The sequence below is a fragment of the Camelina sativa genome, chromosome 11 (genome assembly GCF_030686135.1).
Source record: "Camelina sativa cultivar CO46 ecotype springtype chromosome 11, ASM3068613v1".
Classification (NCBI taxonomy): domain Eukaryota; kingdom Viridiplantae; phylum Streptophyta; class Magnoliopsida; order Brassicales; family Brassicaceae; genus Camelina; species Camelina sativa.
Window position 1 is genome coordinate 49,986,772 of NC_141890.1, and position 20,977 is coordinate 50,007,748.

Here is a 20,977-nt window from a genome sequence, read left to right on the forward strand (position 1 = left end):
AATAAACGATCCAAAAACGTTAAACCTACCTAACTAATTAATGATTTCAAAAATAAATAAATAAATAAATAAATCGACTAATATCATATTTTTGCAGATTAATTTATAGGATCATCGAGTCCCTTTATTTATTGTATATATACATGTCCTCTGATTTGTATTCATCAGAAATATGTTTCTAAATCATATCCGACTATCAGTACTATTATCCAAAGCTAGATGTATAAAATAACACAAAAACCTTAAACGTAGTGATAATAATCCTAGCTATTTCCTAGCGCAATTCACAACGTGCATTATATATAAACGATAGTAATATTAAAATTCAAAGTTGACGGGTGCTCTCTATGAGTAATGCATGATGAGCATATATAATTTAATAAAATACACAATCAACGAGCACGAGGAGCAGCAACACACTAACTTTCAAATATAAAACAATTTTAACATTCCTCACCGTGACTCAATTCATATATGTAATTAAGAAAACAAACTCATAAAGCCATAACTGGTGATAAGTCTTACCTCATAGAAAAATTATAATTGCACAAGAAGGTATGGGTTCAATTTTAAAGTTTGGTGGTCTTTGTAACAACTAGACCTACGATAATCATTCGCAGGTTTGAAAGAGTACAATTTACAAGGGACCACGTACGATAGTGATGACCATATTTAGGCGAGTGGCGACCGAGAAAAGAGTTGCATTAATCCAAAGGAATATATGTTGAATATTATTCTAACGTGTGGATGGAATATACAAGTGTGAATTTTTAAAAAACGTTAGTACAAAATTAACATTTTCAAACTTAATTCTTTAGTATTTACATGACCCTTTCATTTGTCTTTTCAAAAAAAAAAAAAAAAAAAAATTGACCAAAAAGGAAATTTTTGTATGTGTTGATTTTAGCTTATTGTTTGAAATAATCAAAGATCATACTTTGAATTACAACTTAACATATTTAACATTTGTTTAATAACTGTCGTTCAAACAAAAACCAAAAAAAAGAGCGTGAAATGGACTTTGACCAAGACCTCCACGTATTTTGCTGCTATATTTTGACCGCACGCCACGTAGAGATTACTAGAGAGTCAAAAATTGTTATTTTATTCACTTCAGCTATCAGTCAAATAAGCATCTCGGTTTATTGAAAACCGGCACCAACTTTTCCAAAGTATCCACCATGATTTCACCACCTAACAACAAAACCGGTTTATTTTTATTATAGACCCGGTCAACACACATTTACAGTTGACCACATAACAACAACCCAAATGAATTTATCCATCCTTATAAAAGGAGTCGCAACTGCGTTACCAAGTTCCATCATCAACCTAACTACTAAACAACCCTTGATCTCTTTCTCAAAAAAGATTAAAAAGAGAAAAAGAAAGCATATAAGAAATCAACAATAATGGAGAATATGAGAAACGGGGAAGAAAACGATTCTCACTGGATCCCATTTACGCTCTTTGATCAATCGTCACTAACGATTCCTATCTTGAAGTGTCTTGGTCTCGAAAGCTCATCTTCCTCTGGTGATCTTTCGTCTTCTTCTTCTTCATCTCACAGCGAGGAAGATGACGGTATGGTTATAAAGGAGGAGGAAAAAGATACCATGACCACCGTTGAAATCACAACTCGACGGTTGCAGAAGAAACCCAAGCTTCCACCAAGCTCAGGAAAAGGAGGAAAACACCATTAGGGGATTCATATATATATATATATTATATATACAGAGAGGGAGAGACAACAAGCTAAATAAATGCATATCTCATGTATACAGACTTAGCAGCTGTGTAATATACTACTAGACTTTATAATGCATATAGTCAGTTATTTTTCGATTAATAAAGATGGAGTTTGATTAACACAAATTCATTTTGCACAACCACTGCTCTATTCCCAATACTCTCTCTCGTTAATGCAGCTTCAACCTCTTTGGGCCTAATTTCTAAGGTCCATTAAGGGTTGGTAATGGCAAATTATTGGCCCATTAATAGAGTGTCAGATGAAAAAAATTAAAAAAACATCACAGTTGTGTTCAATCAATAACTGTGACGTGACGACGACATCCGCTAGTCTCCGGTTACACTCATTATTTACCGGTTTTGGAGATTGTCTTTTATTCATTATTTTTTTGACAGCAAAAAGAAGATAAATGTTTGACAAGTGAAGTAATTTATTAATGGTGTAAATTAGAACATTTATTTACACACACAAATATGAGCTGGATGGCGTTAACGAATGAATTTCCCATTTATCCAAAATACAAAACAGCTTTTTCTTTTTGTAATTTCCGTATTCATCATACGCAATAACCGATAAGATCTGGCCGTCCCATGAAAGACACGTCAGCTATATACGCACGTCATAATGTTGACGTTGGTTCATAATTACGATTTTAGCCTTTTAGTAAGCCCCCGCGCTAATTGTTTCCTTTTTTTTTTGGGAAAAAAGAAAATAAAATAAAAATAACAAACTCTTTTAATACCTTCTTCAGTAGTAGGGGTGTGGGGGTGGGGACGTTAAAAATCACGCAAGAAAGGACGACAGAAAAAGGAAGGGAGAGAGAGAGAGGTACACTCCCAAAAACAACCTCTTCGTCTTCTTCCTCTTTTCTTTGATTTTTCGAAAATCCCCGATCCTAACCGCCATTAAACCCTAGCTTGCTTTTTTTTTTTCTCTCTATTTCTCTCTTCTTCTTGCGAAAGCTGAAGATTCACATTCTTTCTCTTCGTGCTGATATCTCTGTTGTTTCTTTTTTTTTTTTGGATTTTGTTTTGGTTTTAGTTAGTTACACTCGAGAATGAAGAAGGGAGCGAAGAAGAAAGGAGGTTCGCGAGGAGGCCGTAAAGCTAAAGCCGGTTCTACTTCGTCGGCGAGTAAGAACGTTGATGCGGTGGTAGAGACCTCGACGCAGGAGACTCAGCCTACTCAGACCTCGACGCAGGAGGCAGAGGAAACGGAAGCTAAGGTGGAATCTCCGCAGCCTGAGAAGGAGGGAGATAACAAAGAAGAGGCGAAAGAGAATCAGGAGGAAGAAGCGGAGAAGGTTGAATCGAAGCCTGCGGAGGAAGGGGATAACGAAGAAGAAGAGGCGAAAGAGGATCAGCAGGAGGAAGCGGCGAAGGTTGAATCTAAACCTGCTGCGGAGGAGGGAGATAACGAAGAAGAAGCGAAAGAGGATCAGGATGAGGAAATAGAAGAAGCGAAACCTGATTCCGCTACGCAAAAGGAGAAGGAGAAGGCGAAAGGTGCTTCTTCTTCCCAACCGCCGCCGCTTCGTCGTGGTAAGCGTAAGAGAGGCTCAAATACGGAACCGGAGAAGAAAACCACTCCGAGAGCCAAGCGAGCCAAAGCAACCAAGGCGCAAGAAGATGAGCCTGAGTACTTCATGGAGAAGCGTAATCTGGTATGCTATTTCCTTTAGAGACTCATCCTCTTGTTTGGATTTACTGTTTTTCACGTATTTGGCTTTAAGATTTTTGAGTTTGATTCGATGAGAAACTTTTAAGGGTTTTGTGTCTCTGGTTTAACGATTACGAAGATAGATCTGAGATGTTTTCTTACTCTTTGTTGTATAGAAGACGCATACAGTATGTAGTTGTGGTAGAATGTTGTAGTGTCATTTCATTGGATCTAAATTTTCCAGAAGATTGGTGTGGTTGTGGTAGAATGTTGTTTTTTTTCCCATACCTCTGGCTCTGATGTATTACTTTCATGTTTGTTGTGTTTTACAGGAGGATTTGTGGAGGGCTGCATTTCCAGTTGGAACGGAGGTATTTAGTTTCAAGAAGTTTGGCAGCAACATTGCCTTCAGAGGTTTTTTTATCTTCATGGTTAAACTTTTGTTTCTTGTGGCTAATGCTTTGTAAATTGTGAATACAGTGGGACCAGCTGGAGTCACTATATGAATTCAACTGGGATTTTACAAATCTTGAAGTAAGTGGCTTCTATCATACTGTTTCATCGCCCATTGTTAATAAGCTATGGTTCATTTAGTTATCTAAGTTGTACCCTTTGCTTTGTATGACAGGAAGCTCTGGAGGAAGGTGGAAAGCTCTATGGGAAGAAAGTCTATGTTTTCGGCTGCACTGAGTGTAACTTATTTCTTTTCCTCCTTACACTGATTACATTGGCACTATTTGTTTCTGTTTATTAGATTAAGCTGACACTTATGTTTCGACTGATTTTGCTTGAAAATCCATCTGGTACTGCAACGTGCATCTCTCTCTTCCACTCTTAATTTCCTCTATCTTATCATCGCAGCTCAATCACTCCCTTACAAAAATGAAACCAAGGATGTCCTTGTTCCTGCTGTCGTTTGTGTAAGCTTTGGTTTCGTTTTCTATATCATGTCTCTGGTGTTTGAAAAATATGCTCGGCATTGTGATTTGGTGTATTTAAGTTCCTTGGGAAACCAAGATCATATTGTTTATCTATACCTGATGATTCATTTTGTTTCTTATCTATTTACAGATTGAATCATCTATACCCCCTTCTGATCAGATAGGAGTTGCATCGGTTCAAGGGGAGGTTGGGGAAATCGTTCCAATGAAAACTATGAAAATGGCTTGGGAACCGTACATCCCACTTGAAAAAAGGTACATAGACATCCTGAGTTCCACCTATAATTATCTGCACATTTGTGTGTTACTACTCTTACTTATGATGTTTATGGGAACTGTTGCTAAATTCATCTGCTTTTGTTCTTCTGCAGGGATAGACAAGTTGATAAAATTAACTTTCAAATTAACATCTTGGGGTGTACTCAGAGAAGGTAAAAAATATGTGGTATCCTTTTCTCTCAGTGTCTTGTTACCATGAAAGTTATAGAAGACGTGATTTGTTCATTTGCTTTGTACAAGAATAAGAATTACATTACTTATGGTTTTGAAGCTTTATCAGAAACTTATGGTTCATTTTTCGCTTATTTTCATATTCACATTCAGCCACTTAGAGTGCTTAACTCGGTGTATTCAGTCTAGCTTTGTATATATCCTTTGCAGGTCTGCTCTCAAACATTTGAAGGATGATCGTGTTAAAAAGTTCAACTATTGCCTTCCTTGTGAGCTTATATTTTTATGCTTAGCTGGTTATTGTTGATGATAGATTCTCACTGCCATGGCTTCATTTGCTTGAAAAATGTTTCCCTTAGACATCAAACTCTAAATATTACTGTTTTAATTTGATTTGCAGACATCAACAACCCATATAAGGTAGATGAATCTGAGCAAAGCACTGTGGTTCAAATAATGTTCCCTTCTGAGCCACCAGTAAGTTATTTTACTCTTCCCTAAGGGTTCAACAATACAATTTGTTAGTTTCATATTGAATCAAACTTACTTCTCTATGGTGCAGGTTGCATGTGAATATGACTGGGTGAAAAGCGACATTGAGGTGCAGTATCTGACTTTTCCAATACTACAACTTACTTGAATTACTTCCTCATCTCAGTTTATTTTAGGAATTCACCGACAATCTGATCAAGGAGGAGACATTACTCCCGGAACAAAAGGATGAGTTCGAGGTAAGCAAGCTAGAGCTGGATCTGATTTGACAAATTGATTTGAGGGTTTTCTCTAAAGTCACTCACCCATCTATTTCATTATTCAGGAATTTGTCAAAGAGGAAAGTGACAAAGCTAAGACAGCTTATGAAGAGGTATTATGTTCCATACCTTCTGCAACAGAGCCGCACATGTAAATATATATACTTAACAATTAATTCTACAATTGGCAGGCACAACAAGCGCGAGAGAATGCAAAGGAAGGACTGAGCGCAGAAACCAAAAAAGCCTATCAAGAAATGAAGTTGTACAAGTTTTATCCATTGCCTTCACCAGACACACCGGACGCTGCAGGAATTGAGAAGGTACAACACCGATACAACTTTTGTTGTCAATGAAACTTTGAATATTTGCCAAAATCTGACATCGTTAACGTCTTTGTGCAGTCCCCACTCATAAACAGGTACTTCGGGAAGGCTCACGAAGTCCTATAATCATTTCTCCAAAACCTAGGAAGCTTTTTGTTTCGGCAAACATTATGAACAACTGAAAATCAAAGAAACCACTTTGGGATGGTTTAGGCCAAAGATACAACAACACACTGATACAATGTCTTTTAGAGCCGGATTTTTTTTTTGTTTCTCTGTTTTCTCAATTTTTTTTTGACGCAACCAACCAAACAGTGTTTGAGACAGACTAAGCAAAGAAGTTTTTAATCTAAAAAGAAAGAGTAAAAACGGGACAACAAATAGAGAGACCTTCCTCCACATTTAGAGACGACGAGAAGCTGAAGAAGAAGAAGAAGAAGCAGCAGCAGAATCAGTCAAGGTAGTAGAGGTTCTTTTCTTCCTCTCTTCCTCATACTCAGCATCATCAGTTTCAAGCTGGAATCTACAGACAGGACAAGAGTTCCTTGTTCCTAACCATGGCACAATACAATCTCCATGGTAACAATGCCCACAAGGTAGCTTCTTACCAGTTTCTCCCATCACCATTCCATCTTTACACACAGCACAAACCATGACCATCTCTCCCTCGGAAGAACTAACCTCGAAAGTCTCCAACGCTTCTATGGTCGATTTAGCAGCCGGTGGTGCGCCTCTCCTTCCACCACCGTCGCCTTCTGCTAAGTTCTGGAGCAAAGCTTCGTATCCGGCTGCATCGTCGATGTAATCAGCCGGATTACCTCTATAACGATCTGATTCCAAACGGAACTCAATGGAATTATCTTCGATTCCCATTAAAATCTCAGCCCAATCGAGAATTCTGTTTCGACCGGTTCTCGATCGCGTCGTTGTAAGAGGGAATCGATTTCTCCTCCTCAGATCATCTTCTTCCTCTTCTTCTTCGTCTTCTTCTTCTTCTTCGTTGACGGTTAGATTCTCTTCCTCCTCCTCTTCTTCATCCTCTTCTTCGTCCTCGTCATCGTCGATTTCGTTTCCACGATTGAGCTCCAATCTGAAGAAATCATCATCGTAAGATAAAACATCAAGGTGTGGTGGTGGCGAGCGCTGCGAAGGCGCGTGGGCTAACAAGCGGAGCATCTGGAGGAAATGCGAGCCAATACTGGAGTCTTCTACAGTCAGATCTGGGGAAAGTGGCTGCGGTGGCGGTGGCGCCGGCGTTGTGTACGCTGCAGGGATCGGCTGAATTGACTCGACGAAACCTTTGTTACATTCGCAGCACACGACCAAGTCATCTAAGGTTTCGACGAGGACGCGTTTGTTGCAGTGATAGCACCAGTACGAAGCCGTAGCATCCAGAGAAGACGACGGAGCATCGGACATCGTGTTATTCCCGTCAGGTTATTGGGCTTTCGGGTCCGGATTCGGATCCGATAAGCCGATGAAGTGAATGGAGAAAACAAAATAAAATAAAAGGGGTCTCTCTGTATATTATCTAATTCTTACAAAGACATTATACTCATTACCCACTTGACCCACCCACAATATTTAAATCTTTTTTATTTATTTCTTATCACATCATAGTACTTACAATTTAATCAAACTGTACAATTGCTGTCAAAAACTAACTGATCATATCCAATTGATAGTGTGGTAGAGCTGGGTACGGGTAATAAAAAAAAATTTACTCGTACTTGACCCTTAGATAACGGGTACCCAGAAAAATGGGTATCCGGAAAAAAATAGTTGACCCTTTAAATACCCGATCCTTTATCCTTACCCAGATAAATGAATATCCGATAAAAAAAATTGTCAATAATCGCAATAATAATTTCATATTCCAAAATCCGAAAAGGAAAAATCATAAATGTATACAACATGTGGTCCAAAAATTAGAAAATTACAAATTTAAAAAACAAAAATAAAATATTAATTCATTTGGGCATCATATATATCATTTCAGTTGGACTAAGTTGAACTTAGGCTTTAACTTTAACTCTATTATATATTTATAAATTAATAATAAATAATAATAATACAAAATATTAAAGGGTATTTACGGATCGGGTAACAAAACGGGTAAAGGGACGAGTAACAGGACGGATATTGAAAACTAAACTAATACCCTATACTCGTCCCTTACTCACGGGTAATATAATACCCTTTACTCGACCCTAAAACTGCGGCTACCCTTTATTTCGGGACGGATACGAACCGAGTAACGGGTCGAATATGGGTAACGGGTATTAGTGCGCAGGCCTATAGTGTACCAGCTTCGAAATCAAAATCCAAATACCTGGATTTGAATATTCTAAAGAGGTAAGTGTTTAAGACCAAAACACTCTTTGTTTAGACTAATGCGGCCTCCTAATCCTCTATGTCCTTATCATACAGAAAGAAAACATGATTTTATTTCTTTTGACAAGAGAGTTACATTCAAATAATAGCTCAAATATATAAATATAACTTTGTAAACAACCCAGCCATACAACTGTTTTCAACAGCACCCATACAAAATAAAGACAACATAAAACCCCCAAAAAAAGAAAAGATGAAACAACCCAAAAATCCGAAATGGTTACAATAAGTTACAATACAAAAGGAGACTTGTTGACTCTGTCTCAAACCTTGGAATCAGAAGCTGACCCACCAAAAAAGTTATCCATAGCCAGATCTCTCCATTCACCAAAGGTCGCAAATGGCAAAAGACCAGTGATGGCTGGAAGAACAAATATAAACACCACATAGAAGACACTGCGCCTCGCCCAATATGGAAACAGTGTTTTACAACGGCTCGACTTGGTCACTTGAGTCACGTTTATAGGTCCGTGCATTAGACCATACAAAGCCAATGTGAAGACATTTGCAAACAAGTGGAAGAGGCAAAACACTTCCCAAAACATTAGCCAGAGTTTGCCGTCACCACCCAATGTGTCCACACAAACCTTTACCGGTAGACCGCAAAAAATACCAAGGACGATAACGATAAACGAAATCGGCATTGCTTGCGTCCTACCTGATGACCGCTGCATTATGAAGTATGCGAGGACCAAGAGCATTATCAAACCGAAAACGAACTGCACCCAAACTCGAATCCGGCAGATCATGGTGTGGAATTCTGAGTTTAACGTTGAAACATGTTTAGGAACCCACCACGTCGAACTTGGCTCCTCGGATGGCTCGCATGCTGCGGTAGCGTCTTCGATTCTCTTTAGTGAAAAATTGTATGCCCCAATAAACATAGAAACCGACATGCTGAAGACACTTAAACCGAGCCAATCCATGATTTTTGTGACCATCTCTGCTTTTCTTGTATCTTCTAATTCGGTTTTGAATTTCTCTTTCTTGAATGCAGTTTTCGAAACATCCACCTCTAGCTGCGATTTCTGCAGACTGTTTGATTCGTAATTTATTCCTAGCTCCATCTTTTTATAGGTTAGTCCTATCTTCTTAAGACTATTCGCTTCTCTCTGTAGGTCGTTTGCCTCTGTTAAACACCTTACCACTGCAGTAGAAGACATTTCTGAACTTAAAGGAGGGATACAAGAGAGTTGTCGAGACGGTTCGTGCAGGACAAGCTCATTCATCGAAGTGGTTGCTATTGCACTGCCTTGTATCACTTCATAGACAGACGTAGAAGATGAAGTTTCCTTTGCAGATAGCTCGGTGTCTGAGTATTCGTCTATTATAGAACAGTCTAAATTACATCTCCCAACATCATCATTGTTTAACTGACGGGGATTTGCAGATTCATTGGTCACTTTAAGAATCCTTAGTGTATGGTTGAATGATTTCTCAAAGGTGGTCGCAAAGGAACCAAGCTTATAACCATAAACCTGTAGTCACATCATTATGAATTAGGAAGTCTTAAAAAAAATTCAAGAATGAGAAAAAATAGGGGGGGAGGGGGGGGGGAGGGGTGTTTATCTTACACTGGCTACTGTTTCTGTGGCAGCTCTAGCAGAGATCTGCAGAGCATAATCAATGAAATTCGTAGATCACTACCAAAATGAGGATTGAATAGAAAGCGAGAAGAAATTATTTGAAAAATCCATAGTTAGTAGTAGTTAGTTACCATAGCAAGATCATCAACAAAAACATTCTGACCAGCGGCGTTCTTTCTTTGAAGAACCTACAGAACAAGAAAACAGTAAAAACTACAGAACAACATGCAAGTCGATGACTTTTTTGTGGCTAAAGTAGGTAACCAGCAATATAAAAAGACAGAAAGGCTCAAGCTTTAAGACAAGTGAGAGACAAGACAATATAACTGTGCCTCAGTAGATTCACGTAATTGCTACATTGAAGCTTGATTATAAACCCTCAAAGAAGAACTTCAGATTTGAGGACAGTAGATTCAAGTAATTGCTACATTTGACGCTTGATTGATTATAAAACCCTCAAGAAGAACTTCAGATTTTTGAGGAGAAGATCGATCCTATCTTCGATTCAGGGCGTGAATTCAATTCAAGTAATACAGAGTCAAAATCCTGTGGTCTCTGAATTCAGATTTGAACAGAAGATCCTCTCATCAGTTTTCCAGTTTTGAATCAACAAAACCTAAATTGAAAGACTTAGTATTTTAATAAAAATCCTCCCTAAAGATTAAAACATTAAAGCACATCAAAACCTAAACTTCACGCTAACATTGGTCAACTAGAGAGATATGAACAGAACGTATAAGAAAAATGATAAAATCAAAAGCCAATTTCGTATTAAAACAGCTATCTGATCTGATGCAATAAAGAGAGAGAGAATTGAGCGAACCAGATTAGCCAAAGCCGCAAATGACATCCCTAGAGGAAAAGCCAAGGCTTCAGCTTGTCGTTCAGCAACGCTTCGTCGAGACATGCCTAAACGCACCGTAGGGTTTCGTAATCTATGAGCCACCCTCGAAACCCTTCGAGTAGAATTGGAATTGGAGGTAGAAGATATAGAACAAGAGGAAGAAGAAGCTTCGTCGTTGTTCATCTCTTTCTTCTTTCCCTTATGCTTTCTCTTTCCCGAATCCGATTGCTTCGTCTTCTTCTTCTTTTTCTTCATCATCGTCTCATCTTTGACTTCTTCGTCCGATTGATGATCTGATTTCGAATTCGCCGGATCGGTAATAGACTTTTGGGGTTCCGGCGAAGAAGAGAGGAGGAGGAGGGCTTCCATAGGCTATGCACATAAGTTTTGGGGTCAATTTTAGAACTTTGACAAAATTTACTTAACTTGCAAAGACTTCGGCCGCTTCGTGTCTTTAGTGAAAAGTTTTCGAATTTTCCCAACTTATTATTATTTTTTATTTATTTTTTTGGGAATATAACTTTTGAATTTTCCCAATTGATTTATGCTGGTTTAAGGACATTAAAGTTCAATGAATTCTTCAATACAATGTATTGTTAATGTCAATTAATTAGGTAATAAATAATATGTTTACTCTGTTCTTAGCGATGATTTGATATCTCTACCTAGAAACAGAGGATAAATTATTATTACACACAAGTGTGATCTTGGATAATGAATGGGATCGGTTCAGTATATGTATTACTATTACCGAACCGATCAGTTTGGTAATAATAATAAAAAATAACAATGTAAAAATAAAATGTGGCTCCGATAAATAACACGATGACGTGTCTTAACACAACCAATCAGAACACACGAACATCTTCTTGACTCATCTCATCTCATGACACGTGTCATTTTCATATCCACCCCTTTTTTAATTATTATTTTTTCTCTTCCCCAGTCTCTCTGCTGCTTCATTCTGAACCTCGAATCCTTCCTCCTCTCACTGCGTAGTGCCAACAAGTCTTCTTCTTCTTCATCATCATCAAAAATCTCTTCTTTTCGTCCACGGAATGTTAAATTAGGGTTTTTTGATTCGAGATCTCCTTCCGAAACTTATCAACAATGGCGACTTCTTCTTCTTCTTTATCATCATCGTCGTCTCTGCTTCTACCGAACATCAATTTCAATTCAAGACAATCATCATCTACAACAATAACTCGTTCGGTTTCGTTCCCTGGGATTTTCTTATCAAGAAACCGGTTAAGCTACAGGAATCTTCAGCTTCGTACGAGATTGATCAGAGCTTCTAAAAAAGACGATACCGTCGCGGTTGAAGATCGTCGTGGTGAGAATGCAGTGATCAACGGAGATTATAACGGGAGTGCTCGTTTAAACGGTAACGGCTCAGCGAGGAAATCTGTCAACGGAGATAGTAACGGAAGCGCTCGGTTAAACGGTAACGGTAGTTTGGTGAAGTATGTGAACGGGAGCGTAACGGTGGAAACGGAGGAAGTCTCGAAGAAGAGAAAAGAGGATGTGAGGAAGAAGAGAGTTGAAGATATTGGTCAAGAGGATGCTTGGTTTAAGAATACTCCACAGAAAGAAGTTGAGGTATATTATATTAATTACACATTAAAAGTTGTATTCTTTTTCAATTTTTTTTGTTATAAATTTTGTTAATTGTTTTGTTTTTAGGTTTCTGTAGCACCTGGTGGACGATGGAACAGGTTCAAGACTTACTCAACTATACAAAGAACATTGGAGATTTGGGGATTTGTTGTACAGTTTATTTTCAGGACTTGGTTAAGCAATCAGAAGTTCTCTTACAAAGGTTGTTACTTGTTTTTGTTTTTGTTTTTTGCTAATGTATAAGACCATTTTCTCATTTGTCTTAAAGTCTTGAAAACAAATTATGTGTATAGGGGGAATGACTGAGGAGAAGAAGGTTTTAAGAAGGAAGGTTTTGGCTAAGTGGTTGAAAGAAAGCATTTTGAGATTAGGTCCTACGTTTATTAAAATTGGGCAACAGTTTTCTACTAGAGTTGATATTCTTCCTCAGGAGTATGTTGATCAATTGTCAGAACTTCAGGTTTGGTTTCTTCTTGTTGTTCAGTTTGAATGGTACTTGTGGCTTTGTGAGGTATCTTCTTTGTAGCATTTTAAGTTTTAATCTTATGCTTTGTAGGATCAAGTTCCTCCTTTCCCTTCTGCTACTGCTTTGTCCATTGTTGAAGAGGAGCTTGGAGGATCTGTTGAGGACATTTTCGACCGTTTTGATTATGAACCTATTGCTGCAGCTAGTCTTGGTATCGTCTTTGTGATAAACTTCTCATAAAAAATTGCAAGAAAATGATGATAATAATTATTGTTTTTTACCTTTTGTTCTTAATAAATACAGGCCAAGTTCACCGTGCAAGACTTAAGGGTCAAGAAGTTGTCCTTAAAGTACAGAGACCCGGTCTGAAGGATCTCTTTGATATTGACCTTAAAAATTTGAGGGTTAGTGCGTCTCTACCATAGCCAATATAGAGCTATTCCATGTTGCAAGCGTCCTTGTCTCATGATTTGCTTCTCTACTCTTCTAAAGTTGTTTTATGATGTTCTATATAGGTGATTGCTGAGTATCTCCAAAAGGTGGACCCAAAATCAGATGGTGCTAAGAGAGATTGGGTTGCAATCTATGATGAATGTGCTAGTGTATTGTACCAGGTATGGTACGGTGGTGTGGTTTAATGATTCATCACTTCTTTCGAATAAGTTTGTTTTTGTTGCTAACTGATCTTTGAGCAGAAGCTCAATCAAATATTCCTTTCTTTTCCCCAATAACAATGTGCTATATTGTTCAGGAAATTGATTACACAAAAGAAGCAGCTAATTCGGAATTGTTTGCTAATAACTTCAAAGACTTAGAGTATGTAAAAGTTCCATCCATCTACTGGGAATATACTACACCTCAGGTGATTATTACCTATGACCATTGTTTCACCTTATATAAAGCCTTGAGTTGAGCTCGAATGCAATATTTTAACATTCAGCTTTTTGCAGGTCCTGACAATGGAGTATGTCCCTGGGATTAAGATTAACAAGATACAAGCCTTAGATCAGTTAGGTGTTGATCGAAAAAGGTTTGTGTTTTTGTACATCTTGTTCCCTGTCTTATATTGGTATTTCTCTGAAAAGCGTAAAGTAGTCTTGTTGGTGTTGATTTATAACTTGGTACAATGCAGGCTAGGGAGATATGCAGTTGAATCTTACCTGGAGCAAATCTTATCTCATGGATTCTTCCACGCCGACCCTGTAAGTCTCTATCTTTTTTTCAACACTTAGTGTTAATAATCTCTAATTTGGTGTCCAATACTAAAAAAACTACATTCTAATTTGCTTATGTAACTTTCTGAAGCACCCTGGGAATATTGCGGTTGATGATGTCAATGGTGGGCGGCTGATATTTTACGACTTTGGAATGATGGGAAGGTACTACATTTATGCTATAACAGGGTTATGGTATACTATGTGAAAAACTGCTTCATCTCAATTTGGTGAAGAAACGTGATCTCCTTTATCATATTTGTTAAACTTATGGTTCTGCACAACTTTTTTTTCATCGTTTCTTGCAGTATTAGCCCAAATATTAGAGAAGGTTTATTGGAGGCATTCTATGGTGTCTACGAAAAGGACCCAGATAAGGTATAGTCTCTAAGGTGTTCTCACTATCAATCTTCTATCTCCGTGCTCATTTGTACGAGCTGAGCTCATACGTAAATATATAAACAATCTTGTGGCAGGTCCTTGACGCTATGGTTCAAATGGGTGTGCTTGTACCAACTGGAGATTTGACGGCAGTTAGAAGAACAGCACTATTTTTTCTCAACAGGTGATTTACTGAATCCGTGTACCCTTGTTTTGTATGATCAAGCTTCCTATTAAATCCTTGTTTCTTGTTTGGTTTCTCTAAAGCATGTATGAGAGTGTGTGCATAATAGATGCTGTTAGTATCCCTCTGACAATATCAACCTGATTGTGTTACAGTTTCGAAGAGCGGCTTGCTGCACAAAGAAAGGAGAAAGAAGAATTAGCAGCAGCAGAAGAACTTGGGTTCAAGAAGCCACTAAGCAAGGAAGAAAAGCAAGAGAAAAAGAAGCAACGCTTAGCTGCAATCGGAGAAGATTTATTAGCCATTGCAGCTGATCAACCTTTCCGGTTCCCTGCCACATTCACATTTGTTGTTAGAGCCTTTTCAGGTTTGTAATGTCATTTGAATTTGTTTCGACCATTCATTTCATGTTCTTTTTTTTTGTGTCTCGAAAAGTATACTAATGGTTACTTTCTCTCTGCAGTATTGGATGGCATTGGCAAAGGTCTTGACCCCCGATTTGATATAACGGAGATTGCAAAACCGTGAGTCTGCACACACTATATTTTTATCTTCTCGTTAATCAGAAGAGTAATTACATATCTTTTTTTTCACCAGCTATGCTTTGGAATTGCTACGGTTCCGGGAAGCTGGTGTAGAAGTTGTAGTGAAGGTAATAAGCAAATCTTATCTTTACTCCATATATGATCTTATCACATAGCTTTATATTCATATGCAATCAAATTAACTTTTGTAGGACCTGAAAAAGAGATGGGACAGGCAATCACAAGCATTTTACAATCTATTTAGACAAGCTGATAGAGTTGAAAAGCTAGCTGTAGTCATTGAACGACTTGTAAGATACAAACAGATCCACCCTCCACAAAACTCCCAGCCTATATGAGTTTCTTTCCGTGATCTAATGAGTTTATTTTCACCTCTACGCTTCTACAGGAGCAAGGTGATTTGAAGCTTAGGGTCCGAGCGCTAGAGTCTGAGAGGGCATTTCAACGCGTTGCAGCTGTTCAAAAAACAGTAGGAAGTGTAAGTAGAGAGCTTCCCCTTCTCTCTATTGTTTTACATCTTGTACATGAAAACTCGTCAATCTATTCTTTCAAAACATGTTTGAGGATATGAAAGCATGTCATGTTTTCTATATTTGTGTGCTAAAATTGGTTTCTTTAACCCAATGTGTTTCCCTACAGGCTGTTGCTGCAGGAAGTTTAGTCAATCTTGCAACAATTTTGTATCTGAATTCTTTAAAAGTAAGTTGTCACTCATCAAATCCAATCCATCTTGTTCTTTTTGTCACATATCTCATTGTCACAAATGTTCTTGTTTCTTTCTGTTCTCAGACACCTGCTACTCTAGCATATACAGTATGTGCTTTCTTCAGCCTCCAAGTTTTAATCGGAATCATTAAGGTTAAGAAGTTCGATCAACGCGAAAAACTGATCACTGGAACAGCTTAAAAACTTGGTTGGTATGTTATGATTTTCTCATCTCTTCTTATTGTTACATTATATCATACACAAATTCTCAACCCTTTTTTATCTTGGCTTAATCTGTACAGATGTAGTAAAGCTTCTTCAAATCTCTATAAATCAACCCTTTTGTGCATAGAAGCAAAAGATTTCTCCTATAAGCTTTTCACAGGAGTGGTAACAATTTCTCAAGTCTGCAAATAAAAAATATTATGGAAGCTTAAGAGGCAAGAGAGGGTCAACTACTCAAGGACCAGTCTCTCATCTCTTTCTTCTGAAAATTTGATTATAAATTTTTGGAGAGGAGACTCTGCTATTATTTATCAACAGAGTGGTTTTCTTGAACCACACATGTAATGTGTATAGAGAATTTAGAAATTAGGAACTCTTTTTCGTAAAAATATATATACTGCTTGACTTGTGTTCTCAATGTACTCATCATATCTCTCTGTTTCAGTAATATTGTTACACTACTATTGTTACTAAATAGAAATCAATTACATAAACAGGAGAAGAGAACCAAACACAAATCAATTATATACCCGGTTTGATTTGAGTTCACTGCAAGAACCGGTTTAAACCAGAGATTTATTCCGGATAATAAAAGAAGCTTAGGTATTTTTTGTTTTTTTCTTCCGCGAAGCCGACACTAAAACGTGAGGCCATCATTAATGGGAGAACACCAAGGGTGTTCTTAGCCCAAAAAAATTATAAAAATAATGAATAGTGGCTTAGAACACTTTTTTTAGTTCTTGATGTAGAACTGATCTAAGCCCAGTTCTTATTTGACGTGGCTTCATGTGATTGGACGAAATTTTTTGGAAAAAAAGAAAATATTTCATTTATATAAGTAAGCAATTTAAATGTTAATTTATAAGTTTTTATAATTGTAATATGTTTAAGAATATTATATTAATTTATAAGTATACAATTGCTTTTATATAAGTAAGCAATTTAAATGTTATTTTATAAGTTTTTATAATTTGTAAAATGTTTAAGAATATTATATTAATTTATAAGTATACAATTGCTTTTATATAAGTAAGCAATTTAAATGTTATTTTATAAGTTTTTATAATTTGTAAAATGTTTATGAATATTATATTAATTTATAAGTATACAATTGTTTTTATATAAGTAAGCAATTTAAATGTTATTTTATAAGTTTTTATAATTTGTAAAATGTTTATGAATATTATATTAATTTATAAATATACAATTGCTTTTATATAAGTAAGCAATTTAAATGTTATTTTATAAGTTTTTATAATTTGTAAAATGTTTATGAATATTATTCCACTATATCTTTATTCTAAGAACACCATAATTAGTTCTCCCATTTTTTTTACAAATGATTTTAACAACTGATCTAGCATTATTTTCACTATATATTTAATCTAAGAACACCAAAAATAGTTGCCCTTATAGTAGCCGGAGACAAAAGGCCAAGAGCGAAGCTAACAATTGTCTGAGTAAATTCGTCGAGATAGTTTTGAGATTTCTATAGGAGAGAAGTAACGAGCGAATAATAATGGCGGGTGCGTCTTTTGGGCAGTTGAATCTTGAAGAGCCACCTCCGATTTGGGGATCTCGTAGTGTCGATTGCTTCGAGAAGCTAGAACAGATTGGTGAAGGAACTTACGGGTATGCTTCCCTCGATTCTTGTCTCTTTCTTTATCTGGGTTTTGTTCCTTTATTCGAATTGATTTGGTTTCGTGCTCAAGATCTAATTTTTAAGCGATTTCGTTTGTATAATTCCATATAGGTTAGGTAGGTGTTGATACCTGTATTGTTAACCTTGCCTCTATCTCTATAAGCTTGATTTTGTTGAATTGAGTGAATTGGGAATCCTCAGTTTCTTAAGATTGTTTGATTATTGTATGCTTGATATAGTAGTTCTGCCTATATGAGTTGGGGTTTAGATTTATATATTTGGCTTTGGTCTTGCAGCCAGGTTTACATGGCTAAAGAAATCAAAACTGGTGAAATCGTGGCTCTTAAAAAGATCCGTATGGACAATGAAAGAGAAGGGGTAAGCTATATGTGACTATTAGCTTAGAGAAGTTGCAAACTTTGTCAGTCCATGAGGACTTATGTTTTCTTATCACTGTTTGCTGTGAAGTTTCCGATAACAGCTATCCGGGAAATTAAAATTCTGAAGAAGCTACATCATGAAAATGTTATCCATTTAAAAGAGATTGTGACTTCTCCAGGTAATAAGCAACCCTTATCTTATCTTGTAATTGCTTTATAAATTCTGTTAAATGAGGCGTTAAGTTTGATATGTAGAGTTTTGTGATTGTTTTTGTCTTTAAAAGGTCGAGATAGGGATGATCAAGGAAAGCCAGGTTAGTGGAATTCAAGTTCTAATTTTTTTTTGCTGTAGAACGTAGATACGGCTATGATATATAAACATCTTTACTCTTGCCTAAAGCTTGTTATTTTGCTTCAATTTTTAGATAATAACAAATACAAGGGTGGAATATACATGGTATTTGAGTACATGGATCATGACTTGACTGGACTTGCTGATCGTCCTGGACTGAGATTTACTGTCCCTCAGATAAAGGTATTGCATGGCTAGATACTTTGTTGTAGTAGCCTTTGCAAAAACCTTATTGTTCCGACTTTGTCTAACATTTGAACATATGTAAAAAAAAGTGTTACATGAAGCAACTGCTCACCGGGCTTCACTATTGTCATGTGAATCAAGTGCTTCACCGTGATATAAAAGGTGACTATTCCAAAACATTCATTGTTGACTGTTTGGTTCTCCTGCCTTTATTAGCTAGCTATTAGCTAACCTATAATATCTCGGTGCAGGTTCAAATCTACTTATTGACAATGAGGGAAATTTAAAGCTTGCGGATTTTGGGCTTGCTCGTTCATTTTCTCATGATCATACTGGAAACCTTACAAACCGTGTTATCACATTGTGGTATAGGTATGTATGCCTACAACTCTGAAGTTATATACATAAAAGAGATAAAAGAATAAGTAGTGCTTATATGTGCATTTTGCTCTCTACTTAATGCATTGTTGATTGCTGTAGGCCCCCTGAATTGCTACTTGGTGCAACTAAATATGGGCCAGCGATTGACATGTGGTCAGTTGGATGCATATTTGCTGAACTTTTGAATGGAAAACCAATCTTGACTGGGAAAACTGAGGTCAGTATATCATCTTTTGATTATTACCGATGGGTATTAGTAAAGTGTTCTTTGATAATGTTTCAACTTAGCATTTTACTTGAATGTTTGTTTTTCCAGAATGAACAATTGACTAAGATTTATGAACTTTGTGGATCACCTGATGAAAACAATTGGCCTGGAGTTTCCAAGATGCCTTGGTATAACCAGATGAAATCACCTAGGCCCTTAAAGAGACGCGTAAGAGAGATCTATAGACAGTAAGTGTAAACCACTAAGTAGTTGCGATACTTTTAGACAACAGTTACTTTAGTCCAGGAGACATCTCATTTGGTCCTTTCCTCTTCTGCTATAGCTTTGATCGCCATGCCCTTGAACTACTTGAGAAAATGTTGGTGCTTGACCCATCCCAGGTACCAAAGAGTTTTTAATACAACTATTGTCTGGAAATGTTAGCAAATTGCCGAAATCAAGAGCCTTGGTGTAGACATTTAAGTCCTTTAATCTGTCTGTTCGTACAGAGAATATCCGCAAAGGATGCTCTTGATGCTGAGTACTTTTGGACCGATCCGCTTCCGTGTGATCCAAAGAGGTAATCAAATTCTCTAAAGTTTCTTGTTATGAGACCCCATTTGGTTCATCTTACATCAGCTATTAACGATCAAGAAATAAGTAGTGACTGATTCAGCTCAAACTGAAATTGTCTTATGTCAACAGTCTACCAACATATGAATCATCACATGAGTTCCAGACAAAGAAAAAGCGGCAACAGATGCGACATAACGAGGAAGCAGCCAAGAAGCAGAAACTACAGCATCCACAGCAGCAACATTCTCGTTTACCTCCACAGCAACACGGTGTTGGTCAGTCTCATGCCGCTCCACAACATTGGCCTGCTGGACCAAACCACCCTATGAACAACAACGTACCACCACCCCAATTACCTGCTGGTGGACCTGTCAGCCATTACTATGGAAAACCCCGTGGTGGAGCACCTGGTCCAAACAGGTACCCTCCTAGCGGAAACCAGACTGGTGGTTATAATAATCAGAGCCGTGGAGGTTACAGCAGCGGATCGTATCCTCCACAAGGTCGAGGTGCACCATATGGCGCTGGTCCTAGACCAGGTGGCTATAGTGTTGGACCGCCTAACTACCCACAAGGTGGTGGTCAGTACGGTGGATCTAGTGGCTCTGGAAGAGGTCAGAACCCTATGGGTGGTGCGAGAAACCAACAATATGGATGGCAACAGTAAAGAGAACTCAAAGAGTCTCATATTGTGCGGTCTTGGCTTGATGTCTGAAAAGCAGTTGTGATTCTACTTATGAAGACTGATCCTTTGAGAAACAGAATCTATTTTCATTTGTTTTCCCGTCTTTATGGCATTCTTCCAAACATTATGTTACGTTTATGAAAAATAGACAATGATTGTTGTATGTTTAGATCATTTTGTACGAGCAAGCTTTTATATATCAGAGAACACAACAAACCATATTTCTTACAAAAACACGTAAGACTTTATTTTAAAAATACACATAACTAGTCTTTGTCAAATTCCAAGTCAATTTCTAACTTATTGTAACTTTCCAGATAATTAGTGTTTTTTTTCCACATGAGTTGATCGTAATAACTCACCTTGGGCGTTCGGCATTAACCGATCAAACCGAACCGAACAATCCGATTTTTTCGGTTATCGGACCAAACCAAAGAGATTAAATGTAATTGTTCGGCATTGTTCGGCGCAATTGATTTGGGGAATCGGTTTTTGGTTTGGTTCGGTTCGGTAATCGGACCGATCGGT

General features: G+C 37.3%; 6 protein-coding genes across 10 annotated transcripts; 4 read left to right on the forward strand and 2 right to left on the reverse strand.

Moving 5' to 3' along the window:
* The first annotated feature begins 887 nt into the window (after positions 1 to 887).
* Positions 888 to 1,875, forward strand: LOC104727133 (uncharacterized). Its single transcript, XM_010446150.3, has one exon. It carries the CDS (start codon positions 1,413 to 1,415, stop codon positions 1,701 to 1,703), a length of 291 nt encoding a protein of 96 aa, XP_010444452.1. The 5' UTR covers positions 888 to 1,412; the 3' UTR covers positions 1,704 to 1,875.
* Positions 1,876 to 2,448: 573 nt separating this feature from the next.
* LOC104727132 (protein HEAT INTOLERANT 4) lies at positions 2,449 to 7,375 on the forward strand. Of its 2 annotated transcripts, XM_019232596.2 has the most exons (15): positions 2,449 to 2,578; positions 2,792 to 3,413; positions 3,742 to 3,780; positions 3,890 to 3,943; positions 4,038 to 4,101; positions 4,271 to 4,329; positions 4,481 to 4,605; positions 4,722 to 4,781; positions 5,011 to 5,069; positions 5,201 to 5,277; positions 5,363 to 5,401; positions 5,469 to 5,531; positions 5,618 to 5,665; positions 5,744 to 5,875; positions 5,957 to 7,375. In XM_019232596.2, exons 2-15 carry the CDS (start codon positions 2,808 to 2,810, stop codon positions 6,002 to 6,004), a joined length of 1,473 nt encoding a protein of 490 aa, XP_019088141.1. In that variant the 5' UTR covers positions 2,449 to 2,578; positions 2,792 to 2,807; the 3' UTR covers positions 6,005 to 7,375. The 2 variants fall into 2 exon arrangements, with proteins under 2 accessions (XP_019088141.1, XP_010444451.1); XM_010446149.3 differs by lacking the exon at positions 2,449 to 2,578 and having other exon boundaries at positions 2,581 to 3,413.
* LOC104727131 (E3 ubiquitin-protein ligase CIP8-like) lies at positions 6,064 to 7,297 on the reverse strand. The gene has a single exon (XM_010446147.3). It carries the CDS (start codon positions 7,295 to 7,297, stop codon positions 6,281 to 6,283), a length of 1,017 nt encoding a protein of 338 aa, XP_010444449.1. The 3' UTR covers positions 6,064 to 6,280.
* Positions 7,376 to 8,344: 969 nt separating the features above from the next.
* Positions 8,345 to 11,218, reverse strand: LOC104727134 (protein CPR-5). 3 transcript variants are annotated; one of them, XM_087475062.1, is made up of 5 exons: positions 10,682 to 11,130; positions 10,186 to 10,413; positions 9,990 to 10,046; positions 9,847 to 9,882; positions 8,345 to 9,750 (listed from the first exon to the last, which is right to left on the reverse strand). In XM_087475062.1, exons 3-5 carry the CDS (start codon positions 9,990 to 9,992, stop codon positions 8,536 to 8,538), a joined length of 1,254 nt encoding a protein of 417 aa, XP_087331188.1. In that variant the 5' UTR covers positions 9,993 to 10,046; positions 10,186 to 10,413; positions 10,682 to 11,130; the 3' UTR covers positions 8,345 to 8,535. The 3 variants fall into 3 exon arrangements, with proteins under 3 accessions (XP_087331188.1, XP_087331189.1, XP_010444453.1); XM_087475063.1 differs by having other exon boundaries at positions 10,186 to 10,474; XM_010446151.2 differs by lacking the exon at positions 10,186 to 10,413 and having other exon boundaries at positions 10,682 to 11,218.
* Positions 11,219 to 11,588: 370 nt separating this feature from the next.
* LOC104727135 (protein ACTIVITY OF BC1 COMPLEX KINASE 8, chloroplastic) lies at positions 11,589 to 16,533 on the forward strand. Of its 2 annotated transcripts, none has more exons than XM_010446153.3 (20): positions 11,589 to 12,301; positions 12,386 to 12,521; positions 12,613 to 12,779; positions 12,876 to 12,996; positions 13,089 to 13,189; positions 13,301 to 13,399; positions 13,537 to 13,647; positions 13,736 to 13,815; positions 13,918 to 13,987; positions 14,091 to 14,164; positions 14,308 to 14,377; positions 14,476 to 14,564; positions 14,720 to 14,931; positions 15,028 to 15,088; positions 15,162 to 15,216; positions 15,301 to 15,399; positions 15,498 to 15,587; positions 15,749 to 15,808; positions 15,899 to 16,022; positions 16,117 to 16,533. In XM_010446153.3, the coding sequence occupies exons 1-19, from the start codon at positions 11,813 to 11,815 to the stop codon at positions 16,013 to 16,015; spliced, it is 2,301 nt and encodes a 766-aa protein (XP_010444455.2). In that variant the 5' UTR covers positions 11,589 to 11,812; the 3' UTR covers positions 16,016 to 16,022; positions 16,117 to 16,533. The 2 variants fall into 2 exon arrangements, with proteins under 2 accessions (XP_010444455.2, XP_010444454.2); XM_010446152.3 differs by having other exon boundaries at positions 11,607 to 12,301; positions 15,899 to 16,026.
* Positions 16,534 to 17,347: 814 nt separating this feature from the next.
* Positions 17,348 to 20,683, forward strand: LOC104727136 (cyclin-dependent kinase C-2). Its single transcript, XM_010446155.2, has 12 exons — positions 17,348 to 17,671; positions 17,978 to 18,059; positions 18,150 to 18,240; positions 18,346 to 18,375; positions 18,487 to 18,596; positions 18,689 to 18,761; positions 18,851 to 18,971; positions 19,080 to 19,197; positions 19,297 to 19,436; positions 19,532 to 19,589; positions 19,698 to 19,768; positions 19,894 to 20,683. The coding sequence occupies exons 1-12, from the start codon at positions 17,559 to 17,561 to the stop codon at positions 20,429 to 20,431; spliced, it is 1,545 nt and encodes a 514-aa protein (XP_010444457.2). The 5' UTR covers positions 17,348 to 17,558; the 3' UTR covers positions 20,432 to 20,683.
* Positions 20,684 to 20,977: the final 294 nt, after the last annotated feature.